Source organism: Salmo salar, chromosome ssa16, assembly GCF_905237065.1.
Source record: "Salmo salar chromosome ssa16, Ssal_v3.1, whole genome shotgun sequence".
Classification (NCBI taxonomy): Eukaryota; Metazoa; Chordata; class Actinopteri; order Salmoniformes; family Salmonidae; genus Salmo; species Salmo salar.
This window is the reverse complement of record NC_059457.1, coordinates 36,981,998-37,002,119: the sequence shown is the minus strand read 5'-3', so window position 1 is coordinate 37,002,119 and position 20,122 is coordinate 36,981,998. Positions and strand designations below refer to the sequence as shown.

Genomic DNA, 20,122 nt, shown 5'->3' with positions numbered 1-20,122 from the left:
TAGGGTTATAGTCCTATAACAGCCTACAGTGAGGGAAAAAAGTATTTGATCCCCTGCTGATTTTGTACGTTTGCCCACTGACAAAGAAATGATCAGTCTATAATTTTAATGGTAGGTTTATTTGAACAGTGAGAGACAGAATAACAACAAAAAAATCCAGAAAAACGTATGTCAAAAATGTTATAAATTGATTTGCATTTTAATGAGGGAAATAAGTATTTGACCCCCTGTCAATCAGAAAGATTTCTGGCTCCCAGGTGTCTTTTATACAGGTAACGAGCTGAGATTAGGAGCACACTCTTAAAGGGAGTGCTCCTAATCTCAGTTTGTTACCTGTATAAAAGACAACTGTCCACAGAAGCAATCAATCAATCAGATTCCAAACTCTCCACCATGGCCAAGACTAAAGAGCTCTCCAAGGATGTCAGGGACAAGATTGTAGACCTACACAAGGCTGGAATGGGCTACAAGACCATCGCCAAGCAGCTTGGTGAGAAGGTGACAACAGTTGGTGCAATTATTCGCAAATGGAAGAAACACAAAAGAACTGTCAATCTCCCTCGGCCTGGGGCTCCATGCAAGATCTCACCTCGTGGAGTTGCAATGATCATGAGAACGGTGAGGAATCAGCCCAGAACTACACAGGAGGATCTTGTCAATGATCTCAAGGCAGCTGGGACCATAGTCACCAAGAAAACAATTGGTAACACACTACGCCGTGAAGGACTGAAATCCTGCAGCGCCCGCAAGGTCCCCCTGCTCAAGAAAGGACATGCCCGTCTGAAGTTTGCCAATGAACATCTGAATGATTCAGAGGACAACTGGGTGAAAGTGTTGTGGTCAGATGAGACCAAAATGGAGCTCTTTGGCATCAACTCAACTCGCCATGTTTGGTGGAGGAGGAATGCTGCCTATGACCCCAAGAACACCATCCCCACCATCAAACATGGAGGTGGAAACATTATTCTTTGGGGGTGTTTTTCTGCTAAGGGGACAGGACAACTTCACTGCATCAAAGAGACGATGGACGGGGCCATGTACCGTCAAATCTTGGTGAGAACCTCCTTCCCTCAGCCAGGGCATTGAAAATGGGTCGTGGATGGGTATTCCAGCATGACAATGACCCAAAACACACGGCCAAGGCAACAAAGGAGTGGCTCAAGAAGAAGCACATTAAGGTCCTGGAGTGGCCTAGCCAGTCTCCAGACCTTAATCCCATAGAAAATCTGTGGAGGGAGCTGAAGGTTCGAGTTGCCAAACATCAGCCTCAAAACCTTAATGACTTGGAGAAGATCTGCAAAGAGGAGTGGGACAAAATCCCTCCTGAGATGTGTGCAAACCTGGTGGCCAACTACAAGAAACATCTGACCTCTATGATTGCCAACAAGGGTTTTGCAACCAAGTACTAAATCATGTTATGCAGAGGGGTCAAATACTTATTTCCCTCATTAAAATGCAAATCATTTTATAACATTTTTGACATGCGTTTTTCTGGATTTTTTTCTTGTTATTCTGTCTCTCACTGTTCAAATACACCTACCATTAAAATTATAGACTGATCATTTATTTGTCAGTGGGCAAACGTACAAAGTCAGCAGGGGATCAAATACTTTTTCCCCTCACTGTAGGTCTTTTTTGGTTATGGTCCTGAACTAGCCTAGGTCCTAAGCCCAGAGCTCCATAGGTGCCATGTATTTAGCAGAGACCCAGTCTCTCTATGTTTGTATGCATCAGGGCTTTACAAAGGCCCCTTCACAGTGCTCCCCCTTCCCTCCCTCCCCCTCTACCACCTCTCTCAACCCACCCTGACCCACTGCCTTTTATGATAATTGATCCTTCTTTCAGGGGACGAGCTGCACCCACACCACTATGCTAACTGAGCAGGCAGCATGGGAAATTATACGCTTATTGAAATTTTGTGAATTCTGTGTTCTTAAATGTTTTGAAAGGGCTGTTATTTACAGTAGGCGTGTGTTGAGAGTTTGTTGTGGTATGTGAACGACGGCCTTCAAAAAGAAGGCCGTCCTTTGTTAGCGCAGCACGAGAGGCTGGAGGAAATATGGAAGTGTTTACTGTTAGAACGGTCGGGTGGGGGCGGGGCACGCAGATCAGTCTCAATAGAAACAGGAAGCTTTGGCTATGAGGGTGATTTGTGTGTGTGTGCATTTCTGTGTGTGTGCATTTCTGTGTGCATTTGCATGTGTGTGTGTGCCCTTGAGAGTGTTCTGTGCTGTTTTCTCATTTTCAGGCTATGCACTCTGTGTGCACACTGTGTTTCTATCAGCTTGCATGGCTTTGTCCTGTCTTTGCTCTCGTGTGTGACTTCCTATTCAGAATGGCTGCTAAGCCAGACTGCCAGTTGATAGAACTATCTTAGCAATTGTAATAATGATGTAACAATGTGAATTGGTTGGACATTTCTTGCGAGTTACACAGTCGGAAGGAAAAAGGGAAGCTAAACCACATGTTTTCCCCCTTCTCCATAGTGATAGGTTTTAACCAATGAGAACGATCTGACTAGAAAACCCTCCTAAACAAGATGGGCACATCATGTATTTTGGTCTGTTCTTTTCTGTTCCTCTCCTAATGTTATGTGTAGTGTGCCCTGGGGAGTAGTAGGATTAGGGCCAAGTTGCTCTTGTTTCCAGGGGTTGTGTTGCGTTCCGCTCAGCTGCCCAGACGTGTTAGTTAGAACTGAAGGAGCCCCAGCCGTCTCAAGTCTCTCTCTCTCGTCATGTGGACAGTTTGTAATGGTTGCCATGCTTCCAGCTGTTTGTCCTTTCCATTGATCTGTCTGCAGATGGAGTTTTTTCCTGCTTTTTTTCCAGTCTTTCACACAGAGGGCAGTTCTGCATTCTCCTTTGCTTCTGTTCCCGGTGGTTGAGGTCATTTTACTCACATTGAGATATGAATTGTGAGCTTACTGATAAGCTTGGGATGTTTACCATGCATTTACTGTTTCTACTTAAATATATGTTTCTAATTAAAACAATTATTAACTGTAGTGTTATTTAATAGAAACCTATGGGAGAAGTAACAGTATTTGATTTTGATTATTTGTGTAGTTGTTTGACATTTTACTGCATTGTTAGGAGCTAGTAACATAAGAATTTCACTGCACCCACTATAACATTTTCTAAACTGTGTATGTGACTAATACACTTTTATTTGATAGTTTCCCTTAGGAAAGTACTTATCTTTCTTCCTTACGGCCGAGGAATCACAGTTTGTAGGAGAGCATCCCTCTCCTGTAGTCAGGGTGGCAGTATTCAGGGCAGGCCTCAGAGGCTTCTCTCATGGCTGGCTACCTTAGACTATTTCCAAAGACACACGCTCTCTCCCTGCTGCTCAGCATCACTGCACAACACTGTTCAACTCATCACTAAAGAGACACAGGAAGAGGAAATAGATGGAGATAGAAGGGAGGATAAGAGGACGGGAAATGAACAGAAAATGGAAATAGATGAATAGAGGAAAACGGCCAAAAAAGCAGTATCAGTAAAAGGGAGGAGAGGAAAAGAGGGAGAGGCTCAGTGAGTAACAGTGAATTTGAGAGGAGGGAGGAGTGTGTGGGAGAGAGGGAGGGAGGGTCAGACCCAGGGGCTGGTTCTGTGAGCAGATGTGAGAAGAGTTGCTCATTTTCCCAAAACTTTACGAAGGACTCCACAAGCCTGGGCTTCATGTTGGAATCTAGCGCCTTTCTGTTAATAACCACTCCTTTTCACTGCCTGGAAAGATGTACGAGCGACACAAGCGGAGGTATAGTCTGCGTGGAAAGGGGGAGAGAACAGTGGATGTCGTTTTGATAAAGGTATGGATGGACAGAGAATCTTTTCAGTTGCCACATGAGAGAGACCTCTACTCCTATGGATATATGGTCATGGAAATATTTTGGAACTAGTTTTTATAAATGTGTGTTTTGTGTTTTAGCTTTTCTTCTCTGCTGTATCCGTGTGGTAACAAATTAGATTTCATATATACGCCGCAAAAATGGCTCACATTTCATGTCACAGAAACATTATTTAGTCGCTGAGTGTGTATTGTCTGGTTGTGTCTAATTGTTAGCTGTTCCTCTGTGTGTGCTCAGGAGGTGTGGAGTGTGTGTGTGAGCCATTGGTAGATGGGCACACTGACAGCCTCTAGGAGTGTGCTCTCAGGGTGGAGTTTGTTTTTGGATGGAGAGTGGAGGCCTGCAGGCCAGATCCCATTAATATCCATTCTCTTTCCCTCTTTCTCTCTTTCATTCTGTCTTTCTCTCTTTCTCTCTCATTCTCTCTGTTTTCTCTTCCTTTCTCTCCTCTCCCGCTCTGTCTCTCTCTCCCTTTCTCTTTCTATCACTCTTTCTCCTTGTTTATTTTGGTTGACTCTTTGTCTGTGTGCAAAGTGAGTCACTGAATACAATGCTAGGATTCTGCATGTGATGCATATTCGGTTGTCTGTGTGTGTTGGGATAGATTATGCCTCAAATATCTCATTGACTTGTCAAAACCTGTCCCCTTTTTATTTCTACAGATAAAACATTTTATTTAAAAAAGAATACAGCTTAGATCATGTTTTCCCATAGATATTCACAGATACAACCTTATAAAACAGGCAAACCTGAATTTGTTTTCTGTAAAACACAATTATTGCTCAAGGGTATGGCAACCTTTTCAGTGGAGGATGAAGGATTTGAGTGATATTCATAGCATCTCTCACATCATTATCACTTCAAGCATGTCTCCCTACTGTAGCTGGATGGCACTGGGAACAGTGGTGGAATGTGTCTTGTGGGCTTTGGGCTGGTGAATATACAGTATATGTAGTGGTAAGGAAGGGCACTTTATTTGTATCTGAGAGAGGCCAGCCCAAATCAGCAGAGCCTGTTCAAGCACTTGGACAGAGTAGAGTGGCCTGTGCATTAGGTGTGTGATAAGGGGTCAGGCTGCATCTCTGTGGCTAGGCGTCAGACTCTATCTTTGGGCTTGAGACCTGGGATCTCTCCTCTCTGCTCGCCATCATCTTTGGATGTCACAGAACAGGCCAGACTAGCATTGGACAGTGATGAGATTTGACACCTGGTAGGTCGCTCCGCTTGGATGTCGGCCCACCACCTCAAGCTCAACCTCGACAACACGGAGTTGCTCTTCCTCCCGAGGAAGGCCTGCCCGCTCTAAGACCTCTCCATCACAGTTGTTAACTCCATGGTGTCCCCCTCCCAGAGTGCAAAAATCCTTGGCGTGACCCTGGACAACACCCTGTCTTTTTCTGCAAACATCAAGGCAGTGCAGGTTCATGCTCCCGCAGGTTCATGCTCTACAACATCTGTAGAGTACAACCTTTCCTCACACAGGAAGTGGTGCAGGTCCTAATCCAGGCACTTGTCATCTCCCGTCTGGACTACTGCAGTTCTCTGTTGGCTGGGCTTCCTTCATATGCCAAAAAACCCCTGCAACTTATCCAGAAAGCCACAGCCCACCTGTTGTTCAACCTTCCCAAGTTCTCCCATGTCACCCCGCTCCTCCACCGACTCCACTGGCTTCCAGTCGAAACTTGCATCCACTACAAGACCATGGTGCTTACCTACAGAACAGCAAGAGGAACTGCCCCTCCATACCTTCAGGCTATGCTGAAATCATACAACCCAACCTGAGCACTCCGTTCTGCCACCTCTGGTCTCTTGGCCGTCCCACCCCAACGGGAGGACAGCTCCCGCTCAGCCCAGTCTTCTCTGTCCTGGAAATGGTGGAACCAGCTTCACCCTAATGTTAGGACAGCGGAGTTCCTGCCCATCTTCCAAAAACAATTGAAACCCTACCTCTTAAAAGAGTATCTTAAAACCTTTTACGGCTAGGGGTTCTGCTAGCGGAATGTTTCGACAACATCCGGTGAAATGACAGAGCGCGAAATTCAATTATTTTTTACAAATATTTAACTTTCATACATTGACAAGTGCAATACACCAAATGAAAGCTTAACTTCTTGTTAATCTAGCCACCGTGTCAGATTTCAAAAATACTTTACGGCGAAAGCAAACCAGGCTATTATCTGAGGACAGCACCCCATCAAACAAACACATGACAATCATAATTCAACCCGCCAGGCGCAACACAAAACTCAGAAATGAGGTAAGTTAAGGCAATAAATAGGCAATGGTGGCGAAGTAATTACAATATAGCAATTAAACACTGGAATGGTAGATGTGCAGAAGATGAATGTGCAAGTAGAGATACTGGGGTGCAAAGGAGCAAGATAAATGAATAAATACAGTATGGGGATGAGGTAGGTAGATATATGGCCTGTTTACAGATGGGCTATGTACAGGTGCAGTGATCTGTGAGCTGCTCTGACAGCTGGTGCTTAAAGCTAGTGAGGGAGATATGAGTCTCCAGCTTCAGAGATTTTTGCAGTTCGTTCCAGTTATTGGCAGCAGAGAACTGGAAGGAAAGGCGACCAAAGTAGGAATTGGCTTTGGGGCTGACCAGTGAGATATACCTGCTGGAGCGCATGCTACGAGTGGGTGCTGCTATGGTGACCAGTGAGCTGAGATAAGGCGGGGCTTTACCTAGCAGAGACTTGTAGATAACCTGTAGCCAGTGGGTTTGGCGACGAGTATGAAGCGAGGGCCAACCAACGAGAGCGTACAGGTCGCAATGGTGGGTAGTGTATGGGGCTTTGGTGACAAAACGGATGGCACTGTGATAGACTGCATACAATTTGTTGAGTAGAGTGTTGGAGGCTATTTTATAGATGACATCGCCGAAGTCGAGGATTGGTAGGATGGTCAGTTTTACGAGGGTATGTTTGGCAGCATGAGTGAAGGATGCTTTGTTGCGATATAGGAAGCCGATTCTAGATTACATTTTGGATTGGAGATGCTTAATGTGAGTCTGGAGGCAGAGTTTACAGTCTAACCAGACACCCAGGTATTTGTAGTTGTCCACGTATTCTAAGTCAGAGCCGTCCAGAGTAGTGATGCTGGACAGGCGAGCAGGTGCGGGCAGTGATCGATTAAATAGCATGCATTTAGTTTTACTTGCGTTTAAAAGCAGTTGGAGGCCACGGAAGGAGAGTTGTATGGCATTGGAGCTCGTCTGGAGGTTAGTTAACACAGTGTCCAAAGAGGGGCCAGAAGTATACAGAATGGTGTTGTCTGCATAGCGGTGGATCAGAGAATCACCAGCAGCAAGAGCAACGTCATTGATGTATAGAGAGAGGAGAGTCGGCCCAAGAATTGAACCCTGTGGCACACCCATAGAGACTGCCAGAGGTCCGGACAACAGGCCCTCCGATTTGACACAATGAACTCTATCAGAGAAGTAGTTGGTGAACCAGGCGAGGCAATCATTTGAGAAACCAAGGCTGTCGAGTATGCCAATAAGAATGTGGTGATTGACAGAGTCGAAAGCCTTGACCAGGTCGATGAATACGGCTGCACAGTAATGACTCTTATCGATGGCGGTTATGATGTCGTTTAGGACCTTGAGGGTGGCTGAGGTGCACCCATGACCAGCTCTGAAACCAGATTGCATAGCGGAGAAGGAACGGTGGGATTCGAAATACTCGGTAATCTGTTTGTTAACTTGGCTTTCGAAGACCTTAGAAAGACAGGGTAGGATAGATATAGGTCTGTAGCAGTTTGGGTCTAAAGTGTCACCCCCTTTGAAGAGGGGGATGACCGCGGCAGCTTTCCAATCTTTGGGAATCTCAGACGATTCGAAAGAGAGGTTGAACAGGCTAGTAATAGGGGTTGCAACAATTTCGGCAGATCATTTTAGAAAGAGAGGGTCCAGATTGTCTAGCCCGGCTGATTTGTATGGGTCCAGATTTTGCAGCTCTTTCAGAACATCAGCTGTCTGGATTTGGGTGGAGAAAAGGAGAAATGGTGGGAGCATTGGCGGGTTGCTGTGGAGGGTGCCGGGCAGTTGACCGGGGTAGGGGGAGCTAGGTGGAAAGCATGGCCAGCCGTAGAGAAATTGTTATTGAAAATCTCAATTATAGTGGATTTATCAGTGGTAACAGTGTTTCCTAGCCTCAGAGCAGTGGGCAGCTGGGTGGAGGTGCTCTTATTCTCCGTGGACTTTACAGTGTCCCAGAACCTTTTTGAGTTAGTACTACAGGATGCAAATTTCTGTTTGAAAAAGCTAGCCTTAGAACTAGGAATAGATACAGTCCTTGTGTGTATTTGTTCCTAACTTCCCTGAAAAGTTGCATATCACGAGGGCGTTTCGATGCTAATGCAGAACGCCACAGGATGTTTTTGTGCTGGTCAAGGGCAGACAGGGCTGGAGTGAACCAAGGACTGTATCTATTCCTAGTTCAACATTTTTTGAGTGGGGCATGCTTATTTAAGATTGTGAGGAAGGCACTTTTAAAGAATAGCCAGGCATCATCTACTGATGGGATGAGGTCAATGTCATTCCAGGATACCCCGGCCAGGTCGATTAGAAAGGCCTGCTCGCAGAAGTGTTTTAGGGAGCGTTTGACAGTGATGAGGGGTGGTCGTTTGGTCGCAGTCCCATTACAGATGCAGGCAATGAGGCAGTGATCGCTGAGATCTTGATTGAAAACAGCAGAGGTGTATTTGGAGGGCGAGTTAGTTAGGATGACATCTATGAGGGTGCCCGTGTTTACGGATTTGGGATTGTACCTGGAAGGTTCATTGATAATTTGTGTGAGATTGAGGGCATCAAGCTTAGATTGTAGGATGGCCGGGGTGTTAACTTCTTGCATCTAGGCGTTCCGCTAGCGGAACCCCGTTCTGCCAGCGGAACGCCTAGTCAACAGCCAATGGAACAGCAGGGCGCGAAATTCAAAACATCAAAAATCTAATCATTTCAATTTCTCAAACACATGACTATTTTACACCATTTTAAAGATACAATTCTCCTAAATCCAACCACGTTGTCCGATTTTCAAAAAGGCTTTACAGCGAAAGCAAAACATTAGATTATGTTAGGACACCACCTAAACAAGAAAAGCCACACAGCCATTTTCCTAGCAAGGAGATGTATCACAAAAACCCGAAATCCAGCTAAAATGAAGCACTAACCTTTGGCGATCTTCATCAGATGACACTCCTAGGACATCATGTTACACAATACATGTATGTTTTGTTCAATCAAGTATATATTTATATCCAAAAACAGCATTTTACATTGGCGCGTGATGTTCAGAAAATGATTAGCCTCCAAAACTTCCGGTGAATGACCACAATGTGCACAGTCATTTACAGAAATACTCATCATAAACGTTGACAAAATATATAACAATTATTGAAGAATTATAGATATACTACCTCTTAATGCAACCGCTGTGTCAGATTTCAAAATAACTTTACGGAGAAAGCACATTGTTCAATATTCTGAGTACAGAGCTCCGCCATCAATGCAAGCTATACAGTTAGCCGTCAAGCCACGGCGTCGTCAAAACTCTAAAATACTGTTATAAATATTTTCTTACCTTTGCTGATCTTTGGCGGAATGCACTCGGAAGGACTCCCACTTCCACAAGAAATGTTAATTTGTTTGATAAAGTCCATAATTTATGTCCAAATACCTCCGTTTTGTTGGCGCGTCCAGAACACCATTCCAAAGGCACGAGACGGGGGCACAAATCAATAGACGAAAAGCTCAACATTTCCATTACTGTTTGTAGAAACATGTCAAACACTATTTCCAATCAAACCTTAGGGTGTTTTTAACATAAACAATCGATAATATTCCAACTGGACAATAGCGTATTCAGAAGAAAATTAAAAAATGCTATCCATGCGTGAACCTCAGACTGTCCACTGCTTGAACCGGCTGTTATTCGGTCAAAATCCACCATAGAAGACTCAAACAACTTTGTAAAGACTGTTGACATCTAGTGGAAGCCTTAGGAAGTGCAAGTTGACCCCACAGACACTGTAGTTTCAATAGAAAATGGTCTGAAAGACTACAATTCTCAGACTTCCCACTTCCTGGTTGGATTTTTCTCAGGTTTTTGCCTGCCATATGAGTTCTGTTATACTCACAGACATCATTCAAACAGTGTTAGAAACTTCACAGTGTTTTCTATCCAAATCTACTAATAATATGCAAATATTTGACTCTGGGCCCGAGTAGTAGGCCGTTTAATTTGGGTACGTTTTTCATCCGGCCGTGAAAATACTGCCCCCTATAGCGAAGAGGTTAAGCATGTCCCAGTTTAGGTCACCTAGTAGCACGAGCTCAGAAGATAGATGGGGGGCAATCAATTCACATATGGTATCGAGGGCACAGCTGGGGGCAGAGGGAGGTCTATAGCAAGCGACAACAGTGAGAGACTTGTTTCTGGAAAGGCGAATTTTTAGAAGTAGAAGCTCGAATTGTTTGGGTACAGACTTGGATAGTAATACAGAACTCTGCAGGCTATCTTTGCAGTAGATTGCAACACCGCCCCCTTTGGCAGTTTTATCTTTGCGGAAAATGTTATAGTTAGCGATGGAGATTTCAGGGTTTTTGGTGGTTTTCCTAAGCCAGGATTCAAACAAGGCTAAGACATCCGGGTTGGCAGAGTGTGCTAAAGCAGTGAGTAAAACAAACTTAGGGAGTAGGCTTCTAATGTTAACATGCATGAAACCAAGGCTTTTCCAGTTACAGAAGTCAACAAATGAGAGCGCCTGGGGAGTGGGAGTGGAGCTAGGCACTGCAGGACCTGGATTAACCTCCACATCACCAGGCCGATGCTAACAGATAGTAGGTTGGAGTTAAACAAGCTAGCAGTTAGCAGATCGGGGCTGGCAAGCTAGCAGTTAGCAGACCGGGTTAGCAAGCAAGCAGTTGGCAGACCGGGGCTAGCAGTTAGCAGACCGGGGCAGGCAAGCTAGCAGTTAGCAGACCGGGGCAGGCAAGCTAGCAGTTAGCAGACCGGGGAAGGCAAGCTAGCAGTTAGCAGACCGGGGCAAGCAAGCTAGCAGTTAGCAGACCAGGGCTAGCAAGTTAGCCTTTGGGGACGTCGCGATGGGTTAAGTCGGTTTTTGCGGTGACGTCAATAGACCAGTTGTGGAATTAGTAGGGTTCCAAGTAGCTCTAGGTAGCTAGTAGGCCGCGGTTAGCAGAATGGGCCTTCAGCGAACGTCGCGCCTGAGGGGCTGTTGGAATCCTGCCGGGCAGATTATGTCAGTATTCCAGTCGTAGAGGGTCAGCGGGGTTCCGTGCCTCGTACCGGCAGTAAAAGGGGTCCGGATATTGTAGCCCAGGAGTGGGCTTCGGTGGTAGCACAGGAGCCCTGGCCGGGCTAGCTTCAGGCTAATTGGTGCTTGCTCCAGGATTGAAACGCTAGCCAGGAGTAGTCACCCGGGATTGCGGTTAGCTCGTTGCGAAGATCCTGCTTCTGGGCCTGAGTAGCAGGCAGTTTACTTTGGGCACGCTTTTCATCCAAATTTCCGAATCCTGCCCCCTATCCTAAAAAAGTTTAATAAATACCCAAATGTGTCTTTTCTTACTAGCACTGACTTTGCTAATAACTATTTTATTGAGGGAAAATGTACTTACTACAACTGTGATATGTGGTTGCTTTACATAGCTATCCTAAGATGAATGCACTAATTATAAGTCGCTCAGAATAAGAGCATCTGCTGTATCTGCTGTACGCCTTCCCTGTGGCTCAGTTGGTAGAGCATGGTGTTTGCAACGCCAGGATTGTGGGTTCGATTCCCACGGGGGACCAGTACAAAAAAAAAAAAAAATGCATGAAATGAAAATGAAATGTATGTATTCACTACTGTAAGTCGCTCTGGATAAGAGCGTCTGCTAAATGATGAAAATGTAAATGTAAAATGTCTGTATCACTAAAATGTTAAATAACATTTTGGATGGCTTCAATACAGAGGAGAAGAGAGGACCAAGTACACTGTTATTGTGTTACTTTTTCCTAATTTTGAATGACTACCTCATCTCTGTCCCCCACACATACAATTATCAGTCAAGCAGTGAATTTCAAATAGATTCAAACACAAAGACCAGGGAGGTTTTCCAATGCCACACAAAGAAAGGCACCTATTGGTAGATTGGTATTTTTTTTAATTTAAAAGCAGACAATGAATATCCCTTTGAGCATGGTGAAGTTATTAATTACTCTTTGGATGGTGTATCAATACACCCAGTCACTACAAAGATACAAGCATTCTTTGTAACTTAGTTGCCAAAGAGGAAGGAAATCGCTCAGGGATTTCACCATGAGGCCAATGGTAACTTTAAAGCAGTTACAGAGTTTAATGGCTGTGATAGGACAAAACTGAGGATGGATCAACAACATTTTAGTTAGTCCACAAATTTTAATTTGTCTATTTTTTTATTTGTTATTTCACCTTTATTTAACCAGTTAGGCCAGTTGAGAACAAGTTCGCATTTACAACTGCGACCTGGCCAAGATAAAGCAAAGCAGTGCGACAAAAACAACAACACAGAGTTACACATGGGATAAACAAACGTACAGTCAATAACACAATAGAACAATCTGTATACAGTGTGTGCAAATGAAGTAAGGAGGTAAGGCAATAAATAGGCCATAGTGGCGAAGTAATTACAATTTAGCAATTTACACTGGAGTGATATATGTGCAGATGAAGATGTGCAAGTAGAAATACTGGTGTGCAAAAGAGCAGAAAAACCAAAACAAATATGGGATGAGGTAAGTAGTTGGTTGGATGGGCTATTTACAGATGATCTGTGTACAGCTGCAACGATTGGTAAGCTGCTCTGACAGCTGACGCTTAAAGTTAGTGAGGGAGTTATAATTCTCCAACTTCAGTGATTTTTGCAATTCGTTCCAGTCATTGGCAGCAGAGAACTGGAAGGAAAGGCGGCCAAAGGAAGGAATTGTAGGCTAGGTGCTGGCTGCATCATGTTATGGGTATGCTTGTCATCAGCAAGGACTAGGGAGTTTTTTTAGGATAAAATCAACGGAATAGAGCTAAGCAGACAAAATCCTAGAGGAGCCCCTGTCTTAGTCTGTTTTCCAACAGACACTGGAAGACAAATTCACCTTTCAGCAGGAGAATAACCTAAAACACATGGCCAAATATACACTGGAGTTGCTGATATTGAATATTCCTCAGTGGCCTAGTTACAGTTTTGTCTTTAAAATCTATGGCAAGACCTGAAATTGGTTGTCTAGCAATGATCCACAACCAACTTGACAGAGCTTAAATAATTTTTTTTGATAATAATGTGGAGTTATTGTACAATCCAGGTGTGCAAAGCTGTTAGAGACTTTCCCAGAAAGACTCACAGATGTAATCGCTGCCAAAGTTGATTCTAACATTTATTCTCTCGGGTGTGAATTCTTATGCAAATGAGATATTTCTGTATTTAACCTCGTCCCACCTAGTCAACAGGCAGTGGAATACAAATACAAATACCTCATAAATGCTATAACTTCAATTTCTCAAACATATGACTATTTTACACCATTTTAAAGACAAGACTCTTGTTAATCTAATCACACTGTCCAATTTCAAAAAGGCTTTACAGCGAAAGCAAAACATTAGATTATGTCAGGAGAGTACCCTGCCAAAAATAATCACACAGCCATTTTCAAAGCAAGCATATATGTCACAAAAACCAAAACCACAGCTAAATGCAGCACTAACCTTTGATGATCTTCATCAGATGACACTCCTAGGACATTATGTTATACAATACATGCATGTTTTGTTCAATCAAGTTCATATTTATATAAAAAAACAGCTTTTTACATTAGCATGTGATGTTCAGAACTAACATACCCACTGCAAACTTCCGGTGAATTTACTTAATTACTCACGATTAACGTTCACAAAATACATAACAATTATTTTAAGAATTATAGATACAGAACTCCTTTATGCAATCGCGGTGTCAGATTTTAAAATAGCTTTTCGGCGAAAGCACATTTTGCAATATTCTGAGTAGATAGCCCGGCCATCACGGCTAGCTAATTTGACACCCACCAAGTTTGGCCCTCACCAAACTCAGATTTACTATAAGAAAAATTGGATTACCTTTGCTGTTCTTCATCAGAATGCACTACCAGGACTTCTACTTCAACAACAAATATTGTTTTGGTTCGAAATAATCCATAGTTATATCCAAATAGCTCCGTTTTGTTCGTGCGTTCAGGTCAGTATCCGAAGGGTGACGCGCGAGCGCATTTCGTGACAAAAAAATTAAAAATATTCCATTACCGTACTTAGAAGCATGTCAAACGCTGTTTAAAATCAATTTTTATGCGATTTTTCTCGTAAAATAGCGATAATATTCCAACCGGGCGACGTTGTATTCATTGAAAGAGAGAAAGAAAAACATGGAGAATTCACATGAACGCGCATCTCCAGTGTCACTGTTCTCAGCCTGACCACTCACAAAATCTCCTGCTGTTTTTCGCCCAGAGACTGGAGAGACGTCATTCCACTTTCTGGCGCCTTCTGAGAGCCAATGGAAGCCTTAAAAAATGTCACGTTACAGCAGAGATGCTGTATATTCGATAGAGATGCCGCAGAAGGAGAACAAATTGTCAGACAGGGCACTTCCTGTATGGAATCTTCTCAGGTTTTGGCCTGCCATATCAGTTCTGTTATACTCACAGACACCATTCAAACAGTTTTAGAAACTTTAGAGTGTTTTCTATCCAAATCTACTAATTATATGCATATTCTCGTTTCTGGGCAAGAGTACTATCCAGTTTAAATCGGGTACGTTTTTTATCCGGCCGTGCAAATACTGCCCCCTAGCCCCAACAGGTTAACTTTCAATACATTTGTAAAAATGTCTAAAAACATGTTTTCACTTAGTCATTATGGGGTATTGTGTGTACAGTAGATGGGTGAGGGGGAAAAAACAATTTGTGAACTAGTCAAGTAAAATAAATACTTTTTGAAGGCACTGTATATTAGAGACAAGATGGCCTCTATACCTTATTTATTGCATCTGTCTTACGACATCCCTCAAAAGTAGGGGTGACGGCGGTAGTAGTCAGATCAAATCTATTTTTCCTTAGCTTTGGTCCTCTCTCAGACTGACAAACTGTCCTGTGAAGTCCTTTGGTGTGGTATGGTCATGTGTGCCGTGAAGGGCGATGGCCAAGTGAACTCAGTGCCAGATAGACCAGGGTAAAACTCCTTGCTACTCGTTGCTAGTACCACTCCTGGGAGAAATCTTGAAATTATCCCCCCCCAGCTCTATTAACTATGCCTCAGCTTCAGAAAATGTAATCTTGGTAAAGCCACCTTCAGTTTTAGTGCCCCCCCATTTTTGGAATAGTCTACAAAACTCATCTTGACTCTGGTGCCTCTAGGGCAGTTTAGGACTTTAATGTTGAATGAATTTAATGAGTATTGCAACTGTTTGGATTTATTGTAAACAATTGTATTTGTGATGTTTGAAGCTGTAGTGTTGATTTATGTAATTTTCAGTTTATTTTTATTGATCATTTTGAATTTGTTGTATCATTGTCCTTAGGGCACCATTGTAATTGAGACCCTGGTCTCAATGGGTTCACCTGAATAAATAAAAGTTAAATAAAAATTTACAAATCTATTCCAAGTGCATGTATTGATCGTATGTGCGTAACACTGTAAGTACTGTAACAAAGCACTTCAAATTAGTTGTCTCCAAAGACATTCTACTCCCTTGCTGTGCCACTGTGTCACGCCAGCCATTGGCTGTCATTGTGGAAATGGCAAGTCTCTGTCTACCATACACTATATTTGGTTTATTTTCCATCAAGGACACATCTGAACATTGAGCCTCTTTCTCCACCCAACTTTATCAATTTTTAGCTGATCATCTACATTTCTCAGACAGCACAGGAGACAGGCTTAAGTCCTGAAATACTTTGTAAATGCATGCTAGTTTTGTATAGAATAGAATAAAATAGAATAGAACAAAAATGAATTATTATTCATTGTTGGATAAGAATGGATATGTGTCTGTACCTGCATGCATTGTATACAATAAGAACTGTGTCCATGTCTCATGTTCTATATTGTATGTTGCATATGTGTGTCCGGTGTGTGTCTGCTGTGGGGCCTGGACCCTGGGCTTCTGGAGGATAAGAGTGTAGTGTTCTCCTCCGCCCAGCGCTGCAGGGCACACAGAGGCTGCTCAGTGATTGACTGGGCTGTAGGCAGGCCCATTAGGCCTTGTGCATTGTCCACTAGCCACTTTGACTGTGCAGAGCCCCTGGTATAGAAGCCCCCTCCCCCCACATCCCTCTAGTGGGGCTAAGACAATTAACCACAAGCATGGGGAAATCCACGTTTTCACATTCCCACTACAGAGAAGAGCAATGTTCACATAGACTTTGTTCTCTCTCCCACTCTCTCTCTCTCTCTCTCTCTCTCTCTCTCTCTCTCTCTGTCTCTCTGTCTCTGTCTCTCTGTCTCTGTCTCTCTGTCTCTGTCTCTCTCTCTCTCTCTCTCTCTCTCTCTCTCTCTCTCTCTCTCTCTCTCTCTCTCTCGCTCTCTCTCTCTCACATAACAAAAATGCATAGAGACTTTATTGGGTTTCATGCTTTGAAATATAATTGACTTTTACCTGACTCAATCAGTTCTGTCATCAAGTAAGTTGTCATTAGTAATGAATGTCAGTGCACATGTTTGTGTTGTGAAAGAAAGCAGTGGAATGGCTTCATAACTTAATTGTTGGACCATAAATCATAGTAGCCAATGGATCCTTTGTTCAGTGTTTCTTAATATTTCCATTTGTACTGTCTGTTTCAGTCTCTGGCCCTTAATGGCTGTTTAGTCCAGACAGGTAACTGACCGACTGATGTATTTCCTCTCTAACAAAAAGATCCTGGCCTTCTTGACTTTTCTCTCCTCAGTGGTGGAAACCAAATAGACAGTGAACTCTCCTCTGGAAGTCCAAATAGCTGATCATTTTCCTGCCCATTTTGAGAATATAGTAATACAGACCTGTGTTATGTATTGCATATTTCTTGATTACTGTGGCTCTGTGTGTGTGATTGAGTCAGAGTCGAGGTCTTCAGAAAGATATTTAGCCAAGATGTCACATAGGATTTCGCTGACTGTAGATCAGGTTGTGTGTCCTACCAACCCAGACTGCTAGGCTCATTAACATCACAATTGATTACTACACAACATGGCATCAGAATGGAATCCAGCTATGTGACCAGCAGTTTGTCAATGAACTGTGTCCGGTGTCAGAGTCCTGTGTTTGATGTGGACTGGGCACACAGTCAGGGGCCCAGGGGCCTGTCACAAACTCAACTGGGTCTGGGCTGATGGGACCATAGTCATTGATTCAGTCAGGACCTTTAAATCTTAGAGTCTGGTTGGATAAAGGGTGGTGCATTGTGGGGTTGGTCTGTGATAGGATGGGGTTGCCTTATGTGATAGGATCCTGGTGAGGTCTCCATAGGGTCATCTACAGGTTATGAAGGGATAGAAAGGTCCTAATGTGTCCTCTGTTTTTGTGATAAACCATACTTATGTCCGAATATGGGTCGTCTGGTGTGATACTGTCGAAGCATGTTGCGATGCGTCCGTGGGTTGTCTATGTGAGATAAACCTTGATGAGGTCCCAACGTGGGTTGTCTGTAAGTGATAAAAGCATGTTGAGATGTGGTCATGGGTCATCTATCTTTCCGCGGGTCGTGTGGTGTGATAAAGCCATTGTGTGGTCTGAGAGGATAGTATCTCCAGGTCACGTGTCCGTATTGCCCCCCTGGCCTGGGTCTGAGCAGCAGCAGCTGATAAGGGGAGGAACAGTATGGCCCTGTAATCAGCAGCTGCTCAAGCGTCTTTGTGTGTGTCACTTGCATGCACGAGTGCATTCGCATAATATACTCATGTAAACACACACACACATGTTTGTTTTACTATCCTTGTGGGGACTAAACAATTGATTCCCATTCAAAATCCTATTTTCCCTAAAATCTTAACCTAACCCTATTTCTAACCCTAACCCTAAACCTAACCCTTAAGCCTAAAATAGCCTTTTTTCTTGTGGAGATCGATGAAATATCCTCAATTGTCTGAATTGTCCTTGTTTTACTATTCTTGTGAGGACGTATGGTACCCACAAAGATAGTAAAAGCACACAGCCACACACACGCAAGCATGCACACACACACACACACACACTTATACAAACACACGTACAGTACATGGGAGGATTGGCTCTGTAGTTGGCGACCTGGAGTCACATGATGAGTGGTCTGCCAGTGGGTGTGATGTTTGGGGCTGATGATGTATGATGGGGTACTGAGGCTGAGCGGTGTGAATCGCCTCTCTGTCCTCTTCAACTCTCCATGGCCAAGTTCTCAATAAACCCCTCCCTGGAGAAGTGTAATTATTGTAGTCACTATATTGTAAGTCTTGAAATCTTCAACTAATGTATTTGGGTTGTAATAAGGGCATCTACTAGAAAAAGCAATAGTTTATCTCTGTATGAATCTGAGTGTTTGTGTTCTCCCTCTTCCATTCTGCTGGTACTGCCATCTGAACAGTGAACACTCATCATCTTTATATTTCTTGAACTCCTGCTAGACCCAGAGCCTCAGACTGCTAGCAGCTGTTAGCTGAATGTCAATCAGGCCTCATGTTTACATGTGGGCAGAATTCCTCTCTAACTCCCAGTCCAAATTCCCAGCAGCATGTGTGGTGAGCAGCAGTCTCAGCTTAGCTCAGCCCAGGCTGTTCCAGACAGAGAGCTTGCTGCCTGTATGCTGCCTGTATGCTGCCTGTATGCTGCCTGTAGCAGATCTGGGCCCATGGGATAGGCCAGATGTGAGCCTGGCAAGTCAGATCGCGGCACAGTCCCACTGTTTGTGGTCTTTTATTCACGTGATTAGATTCTCTCTACCTCCAGGAATGTATTTCTTCTCCCTCCCCTATGCAAGGCTGGGTTCTATGGTAGGGAAAATGGTTCTGTGGTAGGGAAAATGGTTCTGTGGTAGGGAAAATGGTTCTGTGGTAGGGAAAATGGGGTCTTCCAAAGTAGAGGCCATCAATGTTAATGTCCTGAGACTAACACTACTGTAAGTCTGTCTGACTGTTCATACAACACCAACCAGCCAAGACAATGTGGTTGAGAATACTAGGAATTCTTCTCAGATTCTTGGGGTTTATGAAAATAGAAAATTCGGAGAAACGGGCAGTTGGTGAATATCCAGTAGTGGTTTTGTCTCTCAAAAACAAAAAATGTTTACCCTCTACATTGCTGAAGACATCTGTTGTATAAGTTCAGTCTTGTTGATACCAAATGTCTACTGTTTACAGATCCACAAAGAGAAGGAGTCATTTTACCCTGTCCAGCCCTGCACAGATCCCACACTACAGGTGAAGACCACCATCCCAGAATGCACAGGTAAGAACGAGTCAAAATATGATGCCGTACTTTAGATGAGGCTAAGGGAACTTACATACAAATCTGTTAGTCAAAGGAACTCTGTCTTTAAGGCAGCTTGTCAGGGGAATTTGTATTGACAATTTCTGTCAGGCAGTCACTAATCATTGAGGGTTATATAAGATAGAGAGGAGCATAAATGAAGATTAGGAGGGTTGTCCGAGTTCCAGAGGTCCTTGCTTGGATCATGGAAGAGCATTTGCAAGAATGTAATTTGATTTCTGGAGGACCTACAGTATGTCTTAATCCTCTGAAATCAAGTTACAACCTCGCCTTTCCAACTGAGATCCTCCAGAAATCAAATTACATTCTGGCAAATGAGAGGAGAGGAGAGAGCAGCGCTTTGTAGGAGGAGAGAGAGAGGCTTAGGGCGTATTCACACACAGTTCTGAGCTATAGTTCCAATCATTTTCATTATTTGTTACATTGTATTTTTTTCATTTGGTCCAGTTGTTTTCACATTGCCAAATATCAAACAAAGTAAATGCCTAAACAAAAACACGCTCAGGCAAGTAATTTACTAATTTTGTTGTAGCCTATGCTGCCTAATGAGGCCTATGCAATCACAATGGCCATATCGCATTTTGCGCATTCCATATCTCAAAGCCATATCAAGTATCTCTGTTGTAAAATAGTTTATATTGAGCGCAAAATTTAGAGTTGAGAAATAAAAATGATATCTACAGAAAGCTGAGAACTATGATAGCTGTGGTTTCCCCACAATTAGATTTGAAAATGTTATACAATAGGAACACTTTATTTGTTTT

At 43.4% G+C, this 20,122-nt stretch overlaps 1 protein-coding gene across 7 annotated transcripts in view; it reads left to right on the top strand.

Annotated features, from left to right (window-relative positions):
• LOC106573623 (A-kinase anchor protein 13) overlaps nt 1-20,122 on the top strand; it is a 176,411-nt gene that overhangs the window by 110,240 nt on the left and 46,049 nt on the right. For all 7 annotated transcript variants that reach the window (XM_045697218.1, XM_014148847.2, XM_014148844.2 and 4 more), the window contains one exon: nt 19,229-19,316. In XM_045697218.1, coding sequence (XP_045553174.1) covers nt 19,229-19,316 — 88 coding nt within the window. The remainder of the gene's footprint in view (nt 1-19,228; nt 19,317-20,122) is intronic.